The sequence below is a fragment of the Medicago truncatula genome, chromosome 1 (genome assembly GCF_003473485.1).
Source record: "Medicago truncatula cultivar Jemalong A17 chromosome 1, MtrunA17r5.0-ANR, whole genome shotgun sequence".
NCBI lineage: Eukaryota > Viridiplantae > Streptophyta > Magnoliopsida > Fabales > Fabaceae > Medicago > Medicago truncatula.
This window is the reverse complement of record NC_053042.1, coordinates 3,362,919-3,385,408: the sequence shown is the minus strand read 5'-3', so window position 1 is coordinate 3,385,408 and position 22,490 is coordinate 3,362,919. Positions and strand designations below refer to the sequence as shown.

Below are 22,490 nucleotides of genomic sequence, written 5' to 3'. Positions count from 1 at the left end.
GGAAACTGCCGTTGGTTAAGCTGTCAAGATATATTTGCATATATATCTTCAGGTAAATTAATTTGATTGAAATTTTTGACTATGTCTTCAACTCCGAATCCATGACTAGAACATGATGAATTGAAATTGATTCAAGCATGTATTTGCAACAATCATATTTTGATGTCTCTTATTCTGAATTCAATCATCACATAGGGCAACTCCTTAACAATCTGCATATTCCTTACCTTTTAAGAAACTGTCCTAGGCTTGACAAACAATCTACTTTCCTCTATTTGTTCTGTAAGCATGCAAAAATCATAAGGGTCTTTTCATTTGGTTGTAATATGGCCAAAAGGTAGTTGAAAATGAAAGATATAGAAGTAAAAGATTTTTTATAAGTATAAAAAATCATTTTAAAATGAGTTAATCTTTATGGTCACAAGCCCAAATATCTACTGCTTAGGCATAATACAAAGAGATACTTATTCCTAAAGTATTAAAACATTTTTTTATCAATCATTTTTATTATTATTAGAAAAAGTATCTTTAGTGCTCAAACACTATACATTTGATCTTGTGATCATATAAGGCCAACTCTTTTAAAAGTATAAATAAATTGAGAACTCGATATTAAGTTTTAATAGTGAGTGGCCGTTAAGTCCCACATCACATGTGAATGTGTAAAAATGTTGGATTTATAAAAGAGGCGACCCACATGCCTGAAATCTTAATGTTTTGGGTAGAGATGTGACATCTCCCTTTCTTTGGTTCCTAGATCCTGGAGCATTGACCTTGTTGTCTCTCTCGTGGCCTCGTACCTCCAAAAAATGGTATTAGAGCCCTGATTCGGGTTAGTGGAGGAGCGGGAGTCCTATTATAGGATGTGAGAACTTACTCTTATGGTGGAGACTATTGATCACACATCTTTTATCAATGGATAAAGTATTTGATTTATAAGAGAGGTGACCCATATACTCGATGTTATAAGGTTTTTGGTAGAGATATGGCATCTCTCTCTTATGGCTGTAAAGTATTGTTCTTGTTTCTCTCGTGATCTTGGCACTCGAATATAAGAACAAACTAGTAAAGAGTAGCATAACAATACACAATTTAGTTTGTTCTTATATTCGAGTGCCGAGATCACGAGAGAAACAAGAACAATAATAACCCTGGTAAAACACTTATTTTTCACTTTGGTGCATATTCAGTTGATCTCAAATTCAAAATAATAATTCTGGTTGGCTTGTGCTATTGATTGAAATTTTGGAGTGTGCTCATCTTAAAATGTGATGTTCGATTTTATCTGGTGTCAATTTCGATGAATTAGTTAGTACATACAAAATTTTACCTTGACTGAGTCTGTGCAAATAGACAATGAAATTAAACCCTTAATTTAGTCGGTGTTTGGATAAAATATCTAGCTTTTTAATTAACAAAATATTCAAGATTATTAAATTTGGCTGTAGTACCATTTCTGCAACAGAAATCAGTTTGACTAATGCAATTTCCTTCAAGATAAGAACAAATCTTCATATCAGCAAAAGCATTTAATGACACTGCACAAGTTGGTGTCTTCACCACAGTAGATGTTTTACGTACACCCGAATTTATACAAAGCATGTGGTAGCTACAAACAATTGGACAAGAATACCAACGTGAAAAAGAATCTTGTACCATCAAAACCACAAATTTATTACCACAAGCATATTTTATAATGAGATCTCACACATATCAAATATAACTTCCTTCATCTAAAATCTCACACAAAACTTCATCCAAACATAGTGGGAGCTAGCCCAAATTTTATGATGGTCAAATATTAAGAAACAAGTAAATTATATTTGTATGAATCTTTATCTTAACAATTTCCATTGTTTATAAAACTTTTGATTAGTTAGTTACTATATAGATGCATGTAAGTCTACGGCGCCGCATGAAGAAGATAAGTCTTTGGCCATACACAAGTTTGTTTAACCATTGAATTAATATAAGTATCGTCATTAAATTAATTGAAATATGTAATGTGTTGATCCAGTGATAGAAAGTATTTATCCATGGTGTAAGAATAACTTACTTGTGCATGTTTGACAAAACTTTGAACTAAATCTTCGATAAAATCATCGTTATGATATCCCCGTGAGCCAATCAATTTATTTTCTTATATATTTGAGAATTTGAGTATTGATCACTTTATATAGTGAACAATCAATTATTGGTCATCATTATTATTACTTGGTGGTTTGGTTGTTGTGATATTTTATGCAGAATCTTGAGTTTAAACAAGAATCATTACATTCATCCTTCATATGTGTGTTTTATTTAAATATGTATTGGCCACTAGATCAATAACAAAACAAAAATTAAATTATCAACTAATCAAAATCAACATCTAACTTTAAAAAATATTCCTTCCGTTTCAAAATAATAGTCATTTAAGATTTGTATATAATTTTAAAAGAAATGATTAATTGTGTTGATTTTAATGATTAAATTAGTATCATTTACTATAATATTGATATTAATTGTAGTTAGTGGAGTAGATAATAGTGGAATAAATAAGAGTATAATAGTGGAATATAATAATAAATGTTGTATTGATATTATAAAGTGACAATTATTTTAAAAGAGAAAAAAAATGTTAAAGAGACATTATTTTGAGACGGAGGGAATACTAAATTAAGAAAAATGCTAACAAGTATCATTTGAGACACTTTCTTCAACAAAATAAAGTGTCCTTGAGACACTAGTTATTAAGAAAATAAATTTAAAATTTCTTAAAACTTGTATAGTAAAACTTTTGAAAATGTAAAAATAAATAAATACAAATTTTACTTTTTTTTTTCTTCTTAATTAACACCCTATAAACATTACTCTCTCCGTCTCATATTAAGTAATACAATTAACTTTGTCACACATATCAAAACATAATTTTAATTTTTTATATCTTTAATTATTTATTAGCAAAATTATAAAAATTTGATATTTTTCAAATATTTATCGAGACAAATCAAATATCATAAATGATACTATTTTTTTTTTTTGGGTCAAGTAACTAATGACTTGAGCTCACACATTTAAATGTAAAAAAGTGGGGTGTCCGGGGTTCGAACCCCGACCCTACATACTATTTTTTTTTTTTGACAAGAGATACTATTTTTTTTTATATATTAGTAAAAAAAAAATAGTTAAAGAAGGTTATATGAATAAGACACAAGATCAAATTAGGTCATTGAGAGCAATGATATTTGTACATCTATTTTAATGATAACTATGATGACAACAATATTTTTATCTTTTCTTATTGTTTAAAAACAATGGTTATACAAATATATTTCTCCGTCGTTTAAGTGATTAACATAACCCTTTCAATTATGTAATATCGACAACCCTGTGTTTTTCTTCTTCAGAAAATATTATGTAATATCGACAACCCTAAAAGTTACCCATTAAACAACCTAGAATGATGGTGGTGGGGTGTGTTAGTTGATGATTATACTGATATTTTCGGTTGCGCAAGTGGGAAAAGCAAAGGAGCATTTAAGAGTAGTGTCTCTTTCTTGACCTCTCACACACGCCACACACAACATGTACAAAAGGCTGCTCCATGTCCAAGCCTCATATTTGTCATTTATGAAGATATTTTTACAGTTGAAAACCCTCTCACTCAGACCTAGTTTATAGTGCAATCTGCAAAAGCAGCAACACTCATTTCTCCTCTCTATCCTCACATATCAGTTATCAGTTTTTAACGAGATCTGATGACATGCCCTATCCACGTGTTGCATGTCTTTCTCTCTCTGTTGAGTTGAGTAAACAACACATAATTCATGAAGAGACAGAGATACAAATACAGGTGTAGAAAAACAAACAAAAAACAAAAGGATTTGGTTGGAATTTGTGTTTGTCTTTCTTATTTTTTTTATCTTAATTTTTTTTCTACTTCCAAGTTTATTTATCTTTATGTGGTTTTTATTTTTTCAGTGTTTTATTTTATAATTTTAAACAACTCAGTTATCCTTTCTCAAACAATTTTTGAGCATATATCTGCTGTTTTTTCTCTCCTCCTTTTGGCTATATGTTTCCATGATGTTTTATTCCATTAACAGGTATGCCTCCTTTCCTCAGATCTGATTCAGTTATTAGTATTTTTCCCTTTTACATTTCTGAAATCTTCTTTTGAATTATTCCTGTGAAGTTTCCATATCTGGGATGTTTTATTGTATATGTACTTCTTTTGGTATAAAAGAATTTCTTAATTTGGAACATAGAAATTGCCCTAAGAATTCCACATTAAGCGTGTTTCAACAATAGTATTGAAATGAAATGAGTGATCTCTTGAAAAGTCGATACTTCTTTGTGTTTTTATCTCTCGAAATAGAAGAAATGGAGAGATTAATAAATAGAGAGATCTTAACCCATAACATTTAAGCTGTTGTTGGGACATAGAAATTGACAGAAGAGGGTGAGCACAAAAAAGTCTTTAGTATATAATGTTTATACCATTATTTTTGTGTGCTCATACTCTTCTGACAATTTTCAATGCTTGAAATAGTGTTGAAAATTACTCAGCTCAGCTTCATTTGTTCCAATAAAACCAAATCCAACACTAAAACAAAATCTTGTGAGTTGTTGTTTTGGTGACTTAATTATATTGATTATTACTCATGATTCAATATCTATTTTACTAGAGGAATAAGTTGTGCCTTGAGTTACTGTACAGATCCTAAGGGGAAACTTTTATATATGTTTCCTTTTTATTTTTGTACTCTCTAGGTAAGAGAGTGCATGGTAAGCTCCCTAATATCAGTGTGTTTAAATGTAGGGCAATTTACCTATATTCATATTACAAAATTTTCTGTTAAACTGAAAACTAATATAATATAAATTATGTTTATAAAATTTAATATTAATATGAAATCAATCTATCTGTATTATAATAGTTTTTAATATAATATAAATTATTTTTTTGACAAGATATAATATAAATTATGTTTATATAATGATTTAAATTAATATCAAATTTTATGGGCATGATCAATCTATCTATATTATAATAGTTTTTAATCTGACGGTGAATTTTAAAAGGGAGCTTCTACGGTGCAGTCATGAAATGAAAAAGTTAATTTTAAATCTAAATGTTTGATTCATTTTTAAATTGTTGATTACTGATTAATGATCAATAGTAATTCATCTAGTAATGCTTGCAATATCTTGGACTTACGGGTACTATTTTATCGTTGGCATCTTTAACATACAAACAGAGTTGCTGATATCATTTGATAGTCTTAAGTGTTACACTTAGTGTAGTGAGGTGTTACATTTAAAACAAAGTAGGTTAAAAATTAGATTAAGTGTATTCTTGTTAATCTGATGAATTGATGATACTATGAAGATTGAACTTTTGATACCACTGTACAAACAGTGGGTGTTACTCACAACACTTTTGATGTTATAGTGTTAACTTTACCAGAAAAGTCATTCTCATGACTTTACCATAGAATTTTCCATTTTTAAAATACATATATGCGCTAAAGAATATATGAGATGTTATAATATTATGATATTAAATTTGACATCGGAGTGTCAATTGTGCTAATTAGTAATGTTCTTTGTCGTTCCCTCCCCCCCTTTTTTTTTAATTTTTTTTATATATATTCTCCCTCCATTTTTTTAGTCTCTACCTGTATATCTTCTTCCTAGTTTCTACTTTTGATTTTTTTTTTTTTTATGAACACTTTTATTTGACACACACTTGTTGATGTTAATTTTGATGAAGTGAGAAATAGTTATAGATTAAATTACAAAATTTGTAGATATATGATCTATTTCATAGTAACTTTCTATTGTGAATTCAACAAGATAAAGTGGAACAAATAACAGCGAGAACCAAAACTAAATAGCCCAAGAAAATAGCGATTTAAACTAGAAGAAACCTAGAAGCAATGTGTAGAGAAATCACAAAATCAATCGAAAGAACAAAAATAAAGAGAGTATAGAATTTACATCAAGATTGTTTACACAATTCAGCCTGAAAATGATTTATTTGCGGGAGAGAGCAAATATCAAATTTGAATCATGCTACCCCTGATTCGAATCAACCAAGAAAAAAAGTGACTTGAACCCATTTTCACCACCAAGGCTCGAATCAACCTTTCACCCCAATTACCTTGATTTAAATCATCACCTCTAGAAGCTAAAAACACATATTTGAAGACATACTCGCCATAATTCTCCACTTTGACTTCAAATAAGTGGTAATGCTCAATATTTACCCATCAACCACTTGTTGCTCTCTTGAGTGCCGAAATTACTCTTCAGCAAAACTGATCAAGTCCGAGAAATTCTTGAACCCTGTTATAGGCATCGACCTCCACTTCCATCCAACTACCCTTTGATCCTTAGGTAGTCCCACAAGTTTTCAAGTTTGATTCTTCTCCATGAATTCTTTTCCTCATTCACTTTCTTCTTCCGTGAACTCTTTTCCTCATTCATTTCATATTGCCATTTCTAATTATCATTGTTCTCGACTGCTTCCTTAAAGATATTCGATTCCTACTTGCATATTTTCAACCACACTTAGATCATAACACACAAGGTCTTTATAGCCATACCACTTTGGTGCAATAATTTTCCCATTTTCTCCATCTCTTGCCAACTGATAGTCATGAGCCACTGTTGGTTGTCTTACTATAGAACTTGCTGGAGGAATACTATCCTCATTTCCATACCTGGTCTTACTAGTGGGAAACTCATCCTCAAACACATACAAGTCTTTGTACTTCATCCTCATACAAGTCTCATCAAAAGTAACATCATTGCTCATCATGACCCTTAAGCCTCCAGGTTCCATACTCAATTCAATAACTTGTAACCCTTATGCCTTCTGGATAACCAATGAAGACACAATCGAGAGCTCTAACTTCAAACCTCCATAGGTGTCTTGAAATTTATTCATATTGACGGACATATCTTGATCATGTTGTAGTACTCACAGCTTCTCTTCTAAAAACTCTTGGGCAACCCAGCTCCAAAAATTTGCATCTAATATGGTTCAAAATGATCCATTCATTCATTCACCTATGCCAATTTGTAATAGGAATTTAAGGTTGTCAAAAATCCTAAGACAAATTAAACTCATAACTTGAACCTTGCACTCTGTGTTATTTCTAAGTGAACGAGTCCACCTTCTTTCAACTCCAAAGTCTCATTTTTTTTCCTGGACACATGTGATAAGAGCATCTACATACCATGACCTAACTCATTTTTGGTTTCCCAACTTGTCACCACCACTACCCACACTCTCATAATCCTCCTCCGAGGCAATCTCATCTTGAACGGAATCCTTTTTTCCCCTTTCTTGTGACAATTATTCTTGAAGTTATTGGTCTTGTGACAATTGAAGCATTTATACTTTGTTTTTTCATTCCCCTTTGATTTTGATTTAGCACAATTTCCTCCACTCACTTCTTCCTTTGGAGACACTCGAGTCTTCCCCCATTACGTACCTTCCACCTTCAAGTCTTGAAACTTGGTTAACTCTTTGGCCCTAATGGATGATTGGACCACCTCAAAGGCAATAATGGTTTCCTTTCCTTAAAGGAATGCATCCTTAAAATGTTCAAAAGATCTAGGCAACGAACTCAATAAGAGTAGAACTTCAACCTCATCATCAAGTTTCAATTCAATATTTTCCATATCATTGATGTTGAAATTTGTCAATTTCTCGAAATTAGATTTTGGGAAATACTAATAAGTGTCCTTAATGTATTGTTTAAGCAACTAAAAAGAATAACTTTTGCATAGAAAGTGATGTAATTATTAGTTTGAAACTACTTTGACTTGGATTTCCAAGACATATTTATTATTTGTGTATTCTTTAAACAATGTCTTTAGGACACTTGTTAGCATGACCCTTAGATTTTGGTTCTAGTATCCTCAACGAATAATGTTTTTATTTCATGCATAACCATTGTGCCAACAAATTTTGCTCATGTACAATGATTATAACTTGGTCCGTACTTTTGTCGCCGTCTTCTCCCTCATGACTTCTCTCAATACTTTATCTCCATGGACCAAGATAATGGCAGTTCTTGTCAGGGGGTGTACAACAGTGTTTGGTGGTGTCTGATATTGGTAGGTGGTAAGGGGTTATTGGCGATTTTTAGATGGTCGAGAAGACTTTTTTGTTCGGGAGGAAGGTTTGGTGTCTGAACTCCGTTTGAGCTTTGGAGACCTTGAACCACTTTCATTTGAGTGTGACAATTGATGTTGGGTGAGTTCACATGACAATATGTTTTCTGTTTCCTCGGTTTATATTTCCTTATCCCTCATCTTTTTGTCTCCTTTAGGTTTTTCTAAGGAAGGAGTTAGCGCATTAGGTTCCAATGGAAGAGTGCATTGCTTCGTCTAATTTAATTGTCATCTCTTGGCAATTGTTGAGGGAAAGATTACCTACTTGACTCAACTCATTAGGCAAATTGTGTCGTATATAATTGATTCATTGGCTAGGGATACAATCTGTGATTGGGTGAGTTATCCTAGTGTCGGTTAATTTTTTTATGTTTGTATCTTTAGTAAATCATGAAAATGGGAGGTCAATGTTGTTTATTGTTAAGAACTTTGGCTTGGATTCCTTGCAAGATGTCTTATTTTGATTTTTAAGGACTGAAGTATCCCTTCTATTTTTTTTTTTAATATTTCAAATATATTAGTCAAATAATAAAAACTAATTTCTTAAAAAATGTAAAATCTCTACTTGATACAATTGCTCATGTACTCTATTAAAATAGTCCTTACATTTTTATGCTATGTATGTGATCAGGCAGGAAGCATCAACTTGCAAGTTATTGAAAAGATTAAGCCGTACGTGCAGTAGTCCAACAAAATCATTGCTTGGTAAAACAATTCATGCAGCACCTTGTTCAATTTCCATAATCCTACTTAAACTACAAATGGTACGTATCATAGCTAGTAATTTAATTGCTTATGCTAACCGTTGCCACAATATATTATATATGCAGCATCTATAATGATTCTGGATCTCATCAAAATCTTTATTATAGTATTCTTCTTATATTATTGATCTATTTGTCAAATGTGATTGTGGACTTTTAATGCAGATTCTTTTTGATTTTTTTCTAGTGCTTCTTTACCACTAGAATGCATCAACTATTCTTTGCACATTTCTTTTGGTTACTATTGCAGGTGTTGTTTTTGCATTTAGTTGTTGCGCCAAGTTTATAAAACTTTTTTCTTTTTTCCCTCATGATTCGTGCACGCATGTTCGTTCACGAGATTGTTTCTCCTTTTTAAAATTCAGTTTTTTTATCCTTGCTCAGGTTTTGGACCCAGAAGTGTTGACTTGCCAAGTTTTCTTAAAGAACTTCCGGAGAATGATGATGGAGCCAGCAACATGCTATTCAAGGTAATTACATAATAAAAATAACTTCAATGTTCCCACTTGGTGATGTTGATTGATGCAATATTGACTAAAATCTGAGGTATCCACTATTAAACTGTATAAAAAAAGTTATGTTGTTTAGAAGTAATTAACTTCAACAAATAGATTAGTTATAACATTTTTCCATCTTGATAAGAAGCTTTATACTGGGTTTTGATCTTCAAATGTATTTGTATTCAGTTTGTCTTCATAATTACTGCATGGTGGTATAGTTGCAAAAATTGGTGCTTTTTGCCTTCGCGATGAGCTTTCTTCGCTGAAAATGTTATCACTTGTAATGTTCACTTTAACAACTATTAAGTACTAGTTTAGTTCTTACCTTATGCTAGAAGTTATAATTAGAAAAAGTTGATCTCCAACAAAACAACGATTATTAAGTATGTATCATCTGATGATTGCACAATACAACATATATATGCTTTTATTCATTATCTACTAATGGAAAGTGAAACACGAAATTATGTATTGGTACGATTAGTTTTGGATCAAGTTACCTAACATCGAGGATAAACTTTATCCGATGTCGCATCTATTGATGAAAAGTGAACACATGAATCATAAAAACCTTGTATGTCTACAATACTTAAATAACACAAAGGAAAACATCATGAGGATGATTCACCATCATCTCGTGACAACAAGTGAAGCATGATTGTTATTGGTAATTAATTAGAACCTTCTACATTTGGAACGAAGATTCAAGGCATCATCTACTCAAAAGCTGGAATACTTCTTGTGATCAAGTATGAGTCCAAGTGCCAAGATCATCTCAAGATTTTGTACTTACAACCTAGAAAGTAGCCAGAAACCAAACTATCCCTCTAAAGAGAATATTCTAAGACATCTACAAGCAACGACTCTTTTTCTACACCATGGCAACAACTCTTTTACATAGCTAGATTTCGACAATTATATGCTCTCAACTGGTCTTTCTCATAAAAGGAAGTTCATCTCTAATGACGAGGTTGACAATTTTTGTCAGTTGACTACACGAGACGATTATGAAGAATGTCCATGTAGAGAAAAGAGAAATAAGAAATGATTTGGTGAAACAAAGATACAATGAGAGAAAAGAAAAAGGCATGTTCACAAAGGATAAATATTCACAAAAAGCCTTTGATGGGACGAGCACAAATGCAAATCCTCCATGGTCAATACAAATTCAAACTCAAACTCTCTAGTAATGCAAAGGCATGTGATCAAGCTAAACCTCCTTCTCTATATAAGAAATAAATACTTGGATTGATACATGATTGGAGAGTTAGAATCCTAGAACATGACTTTGTGTCATAGCACATGGTTGGTTTGGTGGGACATGATCAAAAGTATTAAGTCCTCGATGAATGGGGCGCAAATCTCTCTTACAGGGCAGGACTATCATCCGATCTTAGTTGTGAATTATCAGGAATGTGGTCCTAATAATCTGAAGTTCGAATGTTTGATAAGTATAATCTAATTATGAATTGTTCTACCCAAGAATCAAACTCGGATTTTTTCAAATAATTCGTCGTTTGGTGAAGATTATTAACCACTTGAATCAAACTCGCATTCTAACCAAAAATTTCACTTTCTTTCTATATATCATAGCATAAAATGAGCTCTCATATGATATCCGTCCCCACCCTGTTAAATAAATATGATACCCGTGCTCGCACAGTATCCTCGTGGGTATCCACTATGCGGGTATCCGTGGGTATTGAGGTATCCATGGGTATTCATGGGTACCCATGGTTTTTTGAATTTATTTTTTTTGTACAAATAATAATTTTTTAATTATCAAAAATCTTCAACTTTTAAACATCCATACATAATCCATTCCAAATTTCACAAATCATACATAATCCATAGAAAATTCATGATTTTTACATAATTCAGGATATGTTTTATGATGTGAATAAAGTGGAAACGATGAACAAAATAAGATGAATTAAAAAAATTAAAATTAAAAATAGGTTATTAATGATGAATCTTAGGTGAGCGGTAAAATTTCCTTCTATAAGGTAACAACTTTAAGTAATAAGATTCCCTAAAAAAACTTTAAGTAATAAGATAAGATAAAATAAGATATATAAGGATATTTTAGTCATTTATTTAATTTATCATCGGGTATGGGTACTCGTGGGTATGGATACAGTCAAATCCGTGTCCGTTTTCATATAATAATGGATAGTCAAATACCCATTTATTATACCCGTGGATACTCATTTACCTATCTGTCCCGTGTCCGTAATGGATTTTATCCACGGGTATCCGTGGCCATGAGTTTTTTTGCCACCCCTAATTTGACAATTCAATAAATTCATTAGTAATTATTATTTTTGACTCTAAAATCATTACTAGTTTCTGATCAGACAATTTTTACCTTACGACTGAATTTCATATTACTAGAATCATGAAGTCCTAAAACTCACCGTAGGGAAGGGAAGTTAATTATTATTTTAATATTAATTAATATTAACGAGGTGAAGTGAAAATCTTAGAAAATTCTGTCTAAAAAAAAAACTCAACATATTATTTATTTATTTATTTATTGGAGGGATATTATTTATGAGTAATGATACATATACATCCTTAGGTGACAATATATTCCTGGACACCCACACAAAAATCTGACACGTAATCATATGGACCCCATACAAGCACACTTTCTTTTTCATCTCATCTTCTCTCTTCCAAATATATAGGGTGTACAAGGGTGTATGTTAATAAAGGATGTTTATATAACATTTTCCTAATTTATTTATTGTTGAAGACAATTTTAAAATGTTTGTTTTGAAATTAATTTAGTACAATTCCATGACTTTATAAACCCTCTAACCCTCCCTTGCAATAAAACTCTACCGCTTTGCAACCAACAGAAAAACCAAAACCCTGGCGTTCCTCTCTGCTCTTCTTCCTTCAAGGTAACATTTCGATTTCGTTTCTTATCTTCGATTCATAGCTTATTCATATAGTTGATTTTACTTCTGTTAATACATTACATAATTTGATCATAGTTTTTTTTTTTGTTTTGTTTCTGGTTTTACTTTTTGTTTTGAAGCTATATCCTGTGTTTATGTACACGTTAAATCGCAATTCTGAATCCAAAATTATGTAATGATCGTTTTTTGTTTATGAATCCGTAATTTTTGTTTGTTGTGATGACATTCTTTTTTTTCATTTAGGGTTTTGTATGTTCATATTTGATGCATATATACTTAACATACATGAACATGTGAATATCAATATTCTTTTTGGAGTAAACCACCAAATTCGTTTCAAAGTAGTCGCCGACTCTGTCAAATTTTAGTCTATTAGTCTGAAAACGTGTTAGGGACTAAATTGATAGTAAGTGGTTAAACATAGAGTTTTAATTGATAACAGCTTGTTAAAATATAGGAACGTAACTGATAGTAGATGGTTAAATATAGGGACCAACATGATAGTTTAATAGAGTCAGGGACTAATTTGGTGGTTTATTCTTCGTTTTGAATTTTATACTTTGTGTTTGTTTTCGTATCATGTTGTGTTTGATCTATCTGCTGAAACACTCGGTGTCTATGCTACTGGATATTGAATTATTGACTTGAATTTTGTATTTTTTTTGTCCTGCGTTGGTTATAGTATTAATTTTTTTTTCCTTGGGCACATACATGGATTGTTTTCTTTGTTCGATCGGTAGAACTTTTTGTTGATTGTAGTTTTTTTTTTTTCTTTTTTCCTTTGGGATCATACTTATGCATTGTTCTCTTTGTTGAATTGGCAGATCTTTTCGTGGTTTTAAGCTTTTAAGGACAAATGGGTAAGGAAAAGGTTCACATTAACATTGTTGTCATTGGTCATGTCGACTCCGGGAAGTCAACCACCACCGGTCACTTGATCTACAAGCTTGGAGGTATTGACAAGCGTGTGATTGAGAGGTTTGAGAAAGAAGCTGCTGAGATGAACAAGCGTTCATTCAAGTATGCTTGGGTGCTCGACAAGCTCAAGGCTGAATGTGAAAGAGGTATCACAATTGACATTGCTCTGTGGAAGTTTGAGACTACTAAGTACTACTGCACTGTCATTGATGCCCCCGGACACAGGGATTTCATTAAGAACATGATTACTGGAACATCCCAAGCTGATTGTGCTGTTCTGATCATTGATTCCACTACCGGTGGTTTTGAAGCCGGTATATCAAAGGATGGGCAGACCCGTGAACACGCTCTTCTTGCTTTCACTCTTGGTGTGAAGCAAATGATTTTTGCTGCAACAAGGTATTTGAACGTTTTAGCCCTTTGAAGATGCATTTGATTATTTCTGTGATTACTTTATTTATACAAATTCTCATTGTCTTGCTATCGTGAACAGATGGATGCCACTACACCTAAGTACTCGAAGGGTAGGTATGAAGAAATTGTGAAGGAAGTTTCATCCTATTTGAAGAAGGTTGGCTATAACCCAGACAAAATTCCATTTGTTCCCATCTCTGGTTTTGAGGGAGATAACATGATCGAGCGCTCTACAAATCTTGACTGGTACAAGGGTCCTACCCTTCTTGAGGCTCTTGACCAAATCAACGAGCCTAAGAGGCCATCAGACAAGCCCCTCCGTCTACCGCTTCAGGATGTCTACAAGATTGGAGGAATTGGGACTGTGCCTGTGGGGCGTGTCGAGACTGGTGTCATAAAACCTGGAATGGTTGTCACTTTTGCCCCTACTGGACTGACAACTGAAGTGAAGTCTGTGGAGATGCATCATGAAGCTCTCACTGAGGCTCTTCCTGGTGACAATGTGGGATTTAATGTTAAGAACGTTGCTGTTAAGGATCTCAAGCGTGGTTATGTTGCCTCAAACTCCAAGGATGACCCTGCCAAGGAGGCTGCTAACTTTACATCTCAAGTGATCATTATGAATCACCCTGGCCAGATTGGAAATGGCTATGCCCCTGTTCTTGACTGCCACACCTCCCACATTGCTGTCAAATTTGCTGAGCTTGTTACTAAGATTGACAGGCGTTCTGGAAAGGAGATTGAGAAGGAGCCCAAATTCTTGAAGAACGGTGATGCTGGTATTATTAAGATGATTCCCACCAAGCCCATGGTGGTTGAGACTTTCTCTGAGTATCCTCCACTTGGCCGTTTCGCTGTCAGGGATATGCGTCAGACTGTGGCTGTTGGTGTCATCAAGGCTGTGGAGAAGAAGGATCCCAGCGGAGGACTTAATAAAACAAAGTCAGCATTGAAGAAGAAGTGAACCGTGCAGGAAGATCTATCCAAGGAAGTCTATTATGGTGATTACAAGAAATGGTTTGCTCTATGTAGTACTTTTATTTTTCGTCTTGTTAACTTGTTTTTCGGATTAAGTGTCAAGTCTGCACCGTCATCTCGCAACTTTTGTTCCCAAAACTGGGTTCTTGATCGACGGTGGCAGGGCTATTTCTTTTCCGTGTTTATGCTTTGACTTCTGTGTTTTGTTAGAACTATAACTATATGATTTTGTAAGCAGATAGACTGCTGTTTTGGTTTTGAAATATCAACTCCATGTGTTTTTTAGTCTATGTTGTTTGTTTTAAGTTGTTGGGTGCATTTATCCTCGTGTTGATATTTCGTCATATCGACAGGAAATGCAGACATATGATATTTACGGAAAGTGAGCTGCTTGTTTTCTGATTTTTATTTGAATTTGTTTTTGCTGTTTAGAAAAACCTTCAAGTCATGTGACATCTATACTTACACATATCCAACTGATAAAATTGACCAAAAATTGATCAAATTTGAAGGGTATGCACTATTTTTTCAGCTTACATACATGCTGCTATGCTAAAAACAAAATATAAGCTGTGTTGAGCATTGCACTTTCAGCTTACAGTTTATTACTTTCATACTGATATTTCTGATTATGTATGTATACAATTTTGGACAAGAGTTTAAAGAAAAATCAAGAATTATGCATACAGATTTGAAAATTCATATTAAAAAACGTATATGCTCAAACTCATTATCAATTGATTCCACACCAAGAGGACCACTTCTGAAGTGGAGCGCTATTAGTGTTTCTCCAGAAACACCTATTGGGGACAGTGTAGAATGTTTAAGGGGCCCACCCAAACTCTTCTTATGAATAGACAGCGTGAACAAGCAATGGCTGCAATAACAATATCCATTGCCATCAATACCAACATAAATAAATAAATAAAAAACCAATAAGAATCTTACATAAATGAAAAATAGTCCAAACATCTTTTTATAAATGAAAATAAGCTTCACCTTATAAGTTAATTTTATAAGAGTTGAGTTAGCATCAATCCAAATTTTAAAATATATTTCGTCAAATCATTATTATAAGCAAATTATTTTCTTTTCAAGATCATTGAATAATTGATGTATATAATTTATAATATAATCTATATACATCAATTATTCAATGAGCTTCAATGAACATAAAAAGAGAATATTTGCTTATAATAATGATCGGAGTAAGTATTAGAAATAGTCCAAACTCTATTAGAACACATGTTATATGGACAGGTTAAAGACTAAATTTTCAATGAAAATAAAAATTATGGCGAAGTAAATTATACTAAAAATAACAAATAACATGTTTTATTCTATCAACCAAATTTTCGAAAAGAAAAAAAAAAAATCTATCACATATTTACTAACCGTTCCAAGAACATCTCTTTTATAAAAGTTACAGACAATCATTTACAAAGAATATTATCTTTACTATGAACTGAAGCTTTATCAAGTTATTGTATATAGGATAATTATTTTGTAATATTAACTTATTTTGATAAAGAAACGTTAGTTTTGGTCGGAAAAAAGAAAGATAGAATCATTAGTTAAGTATAAATAAAGTGTGTTTAATATTTTATTCTAAATTAGTTAATTTATGCAACGAAAAGAAATCGTTGTAAAAAAAATAAGTCCAACATTTGTGACTGAAATAACGATCAAATATAAAATATATTTAAAGACAACTAAAATAGCGAATAATAATTGTGATCTCCATTTCGATCGCTAAATAAATTAGTGACCAATTTTTATGCTTTAGTGATCTAAATTTGAGTAACTTAAGATGAGGATTTAAGTAGTGTCAATATTTTTTTGAAAAAATTCTAGGCTGAATTGACTATAATCACACCATGCATTGTTGGAAAGAGGATTCCTTGCGGTGTCTTTTTCCCTGCATTTACACATTCAATTCATAATTGGCCGTCTGATTAAAAGAGCGAGCTCAAATTAGGACTGCTTGATCTTGATCGAAGATCATTGAAACATGACTGCGTGGTTTTGCTGGCCGCAGTAAATCGTGGTCCGCATTATTATTGATCCTCCTATGACATGCTATCAAGTTATTGATATCATTACACTCGGGTCACAATCAAGTACCTACTCAAAATTCAAACAAAGAACGATGTTCAATGTTTGTTTGAAGATGACAAATTGCACAATAACGTTTGGAGCATACCGTGTCAAATTTTAGGCAGTGAAGAATAGCGTGAGAAGTAGGCATTAGTGTAATAGTGTTCCTTTAAACAATCCAGTTTTGATGCATCAACATCAATTAACTTATTTACTTATCTTTTTTCCTTTTTTGATTGTAACTTATTTACTTATCTTGTACATCTGATATGAAATTATTAAAATAGAAATGTTAGTTTCCAAATTGAAAATGATAGATTTAAGAATGATAGAAATTTCATAAATACATTTCAAACCGTAGTTGCATAGACATTTGAAGTGGTAGATGCTCATGATTTCGAATTTCATGTTTCTCATTTTTCAAACACATGTGTGTGTGATTTTGCAATCTAGAACCAAAAAATCAAGAACGATAATATAATATCACATAAATATTCACACACATATATTACTTATAACTTAGACTAATTTAAAAATATTAAGGTTTACACTTTTTGTTTGGTAAAAAAAATTCACTTACCCCATTTAAACCAATTTAAAATAAATCATAATTTAATAAATTGCACTCATTTTTATTTTTCATTAACACATTCCAAAAATTGTTTCGTAAATTTACGAAAATAATCGATTGTTTAAAATTTGTATGAATAATTATAAGTGGCTATTTTTTTTGCCCTATAAAAAGATACATATTTGCTAACTTAAAAATTATTCTTATCCTTCTTGTATTGAACATTGGTTGATTAATGATAATAGTTAAATTTGCTTTGATAAAAAAAAAACATTAATATTTTTAAATTAGTTTAAGTTTGTTTTTTTTTAAAGAAGGTTGGTCTAAGTTAACAACCTTTTATATATATATAACCTGGACCCCCCTTTAAGAAAAATACCTGAATACCCGGACCCCTTAAAAATCATATTAACCTACTTTTTATTTTGGAAAGAACTAGTCAATTTTCATGCGCTTGACGCATAAGAACATCGAAGCTCACTCCTAGTATATTTAATAAATAAATACAATTATTTAGTCAAATAATGTCAGTTACAATGAAAATGAGAGTTTTTTATATCTGAAATTATTTTATTAAAAATATTTAATTAGGTGAACTTCCTAATTAGTAGTCGAGATTGTCCCAGCCAAATAAAACAATACAACCAGCCTAGAAGGGATGTACTAACTAACTAAATGAATTCACCCTGTCTTACAAGCATGAACATCTGAGTTCAACTTTTGTTGCTGGGTGGTCATATTTTAATGGATAATCTATAAATACTTACTCAATTTTTGACAATAAGTAAAGTTAGATTTAAAAAATAGATTTAGATTTTTAAAGTTTGCTTTAACCGTGATGATTTCCGTACCAATTCAGTTAAACTTTTTTCTATAAAAAAAATATATAATTTTAAGATTTTCAAGACCAAACTTTTTTTAAGAAGAAATCAAATACCTTGTTTTCATCTTTTTAAATTTTCTATAATAAATATATTTTATAAAAGTACGACGACATAAAATATCATCAATAAATAAAAATAATGATTAAAGACAAAACTACTTAATGTTTATAAATAAAAAATGAAAAGAGATATATGATTAAAGACAAAACTACTTAATGTTCATAAATAAAAAATGAAAAGAGATATATGATTTTTTTTTTTTTTTAAAGAAGCTAAAATGGAATATATTATCAACACAAAATGTTCATAACCGGAAAAAGAAAAAACAACAAAAAGCAACGGAAGAAAAAAAACAACTAAATGATATATGATTAAAGACAAAACTACTTAATTTTCATAAATAAAAAATGAAAAAGAACACAATATTATTATTATCTTTAACATTATTAGGAAAAAACAGGGACACACAGTTTTAATTTATTGGAAGATAGGTGGAAAGAGAGGACAAATAGCCCACAAATAATTCAGTTTAAGATCTTTTTCTGTGTGCTTGTGGACCAAGAAAATCAAAGCAACAAGTGCTCCAATGAAAACGAGTCACGGAGCCAAGTCGGCAAACCTTCTCACCTCTATTATTAATACTATCATAATCACTATCATCATTATTTTTTTTATTCTTTGATCTCATTATTAGTACTATTTTAAATTGAGTCTGATTAATAAATGTCATAAGAGCAATTAATTATTAAGGATTTAAAAATAGAAAAAAAATTATGTAAAAAAAGTTATTTTTTAAAGTAGAATACACTATTTTTAAGACAAAATTTCTTCTTTAGATTTTTTAACAAGTGTCCTTAACAAATTTGATAGTATTTATGGTCGTACACTCGGCGTCTTGGATTTTGTATCAATTATTAATGATTGTCGACACCTATTTTCATCTACTTAACAACCTCCGATGTTAGGTTTATTAGGAGACAAACGAATGTAGTTGTTTATAGTTTATCTAGGGTAGTTTCATGTCACGCTAACTTCCATATTTTCATTCGAATTTCATCTTGTATCTCTACTCTTGTTTTAAATAAAATGCATTAAGTTTTCTCTTATTAAAAACTAATCCAATTAATAATTTAAACATAATGAAGAATAATGTAAGAGAAATATAATTTAAAAACTAACAATGCAAGCCGAATGTAATATAATGACCATTTTAAAAAAAAAAATTAAAAGATCAATCTAAAATATTACTTTGTTCTTAAATATAAGTAAAAATTGATAAAAAAAAAAAAAAAAAATTAAATGATGTATTAGTTTAAATTTTAAACCAAATTCATCAATTTTCTTCGATAAATTTTTGCTTATATTTAAGATAAAAAGAGTATAAATCAAAATTAAAGAATCAGATAGACAACCTTGTCTAAATTATATTCTTAAAACTATAGTTAAGATACAAAATACCAAGACCCTACAAAGGCTCCCAAACTTAACGTGGCTTTCACTTTCACCTAATTAACCTAATTAAATTTCAATTCCGTGTGCTCTCTTATAAATGTAGGAAAATCAAAACAACAAGTGTTCCAATAGATACCAAGCCAAACCACCACTCTCTTTCCTCTTGTTTTTGTCTCTCCCTTTTATTAACTATCAAATCCCAACCAAACCTACATCACACAACCAACATTCCTCTAAGTCTCCTCCACCCTCTTCTTCCCTTCCTTATAGCCTAAATCATCAACAACCTTAAAGAAAAACCCACAAATCAAATCCCAAAAAAAAAACTAATTATGAAGTAATTACTAGCTTAATTAGTGATAATATTGAGTTTTTATTTTATTTTTTCCAATGGAAGAAGTGAAAGCACACATGTTATTTGGCAAGTACGAGATGGGAAGAGTACTAGGTAAAGGAACATTTGCAAAAGTGTACTATGCTAAAGAAATTTCAACAGGAGAAGGTGTAGCAATTAAGGTGGTAGACAAAGACAAAGTGAAAAAAGAAGGCATGATGGAACAAATCAAACGTGAAATTTCTGTCATGAGGTTAGTAAAACATCCAAACATCGTTAACCTTAAAGAAGTCATGGCAACAAAAACCAAAATCCTGTTTGTCATGGAATATGCACGTGGCGGCGAATTATTCGAGAAGGTAGCAAAAGGTAAATTTAAGGAAGAACTTGCAAGAAAGTACTTCCAACAGCTTATAAGTGCTGTAGATTATTGCCATAGTAGAGGTGTTTCTCATCGTGATTTAAAACCGGAGAATTTATTACTCGATGAAAACGAGAATCTTAAAGTCTCCGATTTTGGTCTCTCTGCTTTGCCTGAACACCTTCGTCAGGACGGACTTTTACATACTCAATGTGGAACTCCTGCTTATGTGGCACCCGAGGTAGTTAGAAAAAGAGGTTATAGCGGTTTTAAAGCTGATACTTGGTCTTGTGGTGTTATTCTTTATGCTTTACTTGCTGGATTTTTACCTTTTCAACATGAAAATTTAATTTCCATGTACAATAAAGTTTTCAAAGAAGAATATCAATTTCCACCATGGTTTTCACCTGAATCAAAGAGATTAATCTCTAAGATTCTTGTGGCGGATCCTGAAAGAAGAATCACTATTTCTTCAATCATGAATGTTCCATGGTTTCAGAAAGGTTTATGTTTATCAACAACTACTACTGCAAATGATGATTTCGAGTTGGAATCAAAGGTGAATTTGATTAACTCAACGCCGCAATTTTTCAATGCATTCGAGTTTATTTCATCCATGTCTTCGGGATTTGATCTTTCGGGTTTGTTTGAAGAAAAGAAAAAAAGAGGTTCGGTTTTCACTTCAAAGTGTTCCGTCTCAGAAATTGTGACAAAAATTGAAAGTGCTGCAAAAAATTTAAGGTTTAAGGTTAAGAAGGTGAAGGATTTCAAATTAAGGTTACAAGGGTTGATTGAAGGGAGAAAAGGAAAATTGGCGGTGACTGCCGAGATATACGAGGTGGCGCCGGAGCTTGCGGTGGTTGAATTTTCTAAATGTTCCGGTGATACTTTTGAATATGTCAAGTTGTTTGAAGAAGATGTTAGGCCTGCTCTCAAAGACATTGTTTGGTCATGGCAAGGGGAGTGATGCCACGTGTATTGGTAACATGGCCCAATCAATGTCATGCCTAAGATTCTCTAGAGTTTTGGTGTATAATATATGAAAATGAATCATATATGAAATTTGTGTATAATATTAATGTGGTATATATTATAATATAAGCTAGAGTTGGCTGCTTTCTAACAAATTTTGGTTTCTTGCATTTCATTTTTGGACTTTTCATTTTATTTTTTAAGTAGCTTGAATCTTATGGAGATGTAGATAGATAGTATGATCTTGGTGAGACTGTAAATACTCCACCTTAGAAGTTACCAATTGTAATAATCAGGTATAATTCGAAAAGAAATTCCTTTTTGTTTATACCTCTGCATATTTAATTATTAATATTTTCAAGAAAAATAAAATAGTATATGAATTTGTGAAGAATTATTTACTTCAATTGTTTTATATGGAGGTGTGAAAATTCAATGTGCAGGCTTGCTTCAGTAAAAAATTGTTTCAAATGGCATGTGATATATCTTTGTTACTGCTCCATAAGTGAAGCTTTGGCATAAAAATTAAAATGAATTTAATTTTTTTTGAAAATATTATGTATGCTAGATATTGATTTGAGTGATAATGTCTTACCTATTGGTGAACCAGTGATACACTATTGACTTAATAATATAAAATATTAACGACAATGGTGAATATATAGACAGGTTCATTTAAAAAGAAGTTGTTTTATATAACATCGTAATGACGTTGAGAGATAATTTATAAATACATATATCTCTCTATCTTAATTTTAGGGAACTCTTGAAATCAGTGGTGAAGGTAATGGGAGCCTTTAGAGGCCAGGCACCCCCCACACACACACACAATTTTAATAACCTTTTCTATACATTACAACCAATCCAATTAAAAGGTTTTTTAGACTACAAGGTTGATAAAATGTTATTTTTACTAACTTTACATAAAAAATATTGAACTATAAGGTTGATAAAATATGTAACTACAATTAGATATAAATAAGTACTGATTTGGATCAAATGATTTTTTTCAATTAATATTTAACGTCATCAACGATGTAAATATAAAGACATGATTGTTTAGGACACAAATGTTTAAATATTTGTAGGCTTATATGTTCGAGAGACATGAGTACCCATGACGTTTTCCTTTTTATTTTTAACGAA

General features: G+C 31.5%; 1 protein-coding gene and 1 pseudogene across 1 annotated transcript; both read left to right on the top strand.

Annotated features, from left to right (window-relative positions):
* Positions 1 to 3,327: 3,327 nt before the first annotated feature.
* LOC11423296 (elongation factor 1-alpha-like) lies at positions 3,328 to 14,963 on the top strand (annotated as a pseudogene).
* A 4,825-nt stretch (positions 14,964 to 19,788) lies between these two features.
* LOC11431906 (CBL-interacting serine/threonine-protein kinase 25) lies at positions 19,789 to 21,674 on the top strand. The gene has a single exon (XM_003588775.4). The coding sequence runs from the start codon at positions 20,068 to 20,070 to the stop codon at positions 21,337 to 21,339; it is 1,272 nt and encodes a 423-aa protein (XP_003588823.1). The 5' UTR covers positions 19,789 to 20,067; the 3' UTR covers positions 21,340 to 21,674.
* Positions 21,675 to 22,490: the final 816 nt, after the last annotated feature.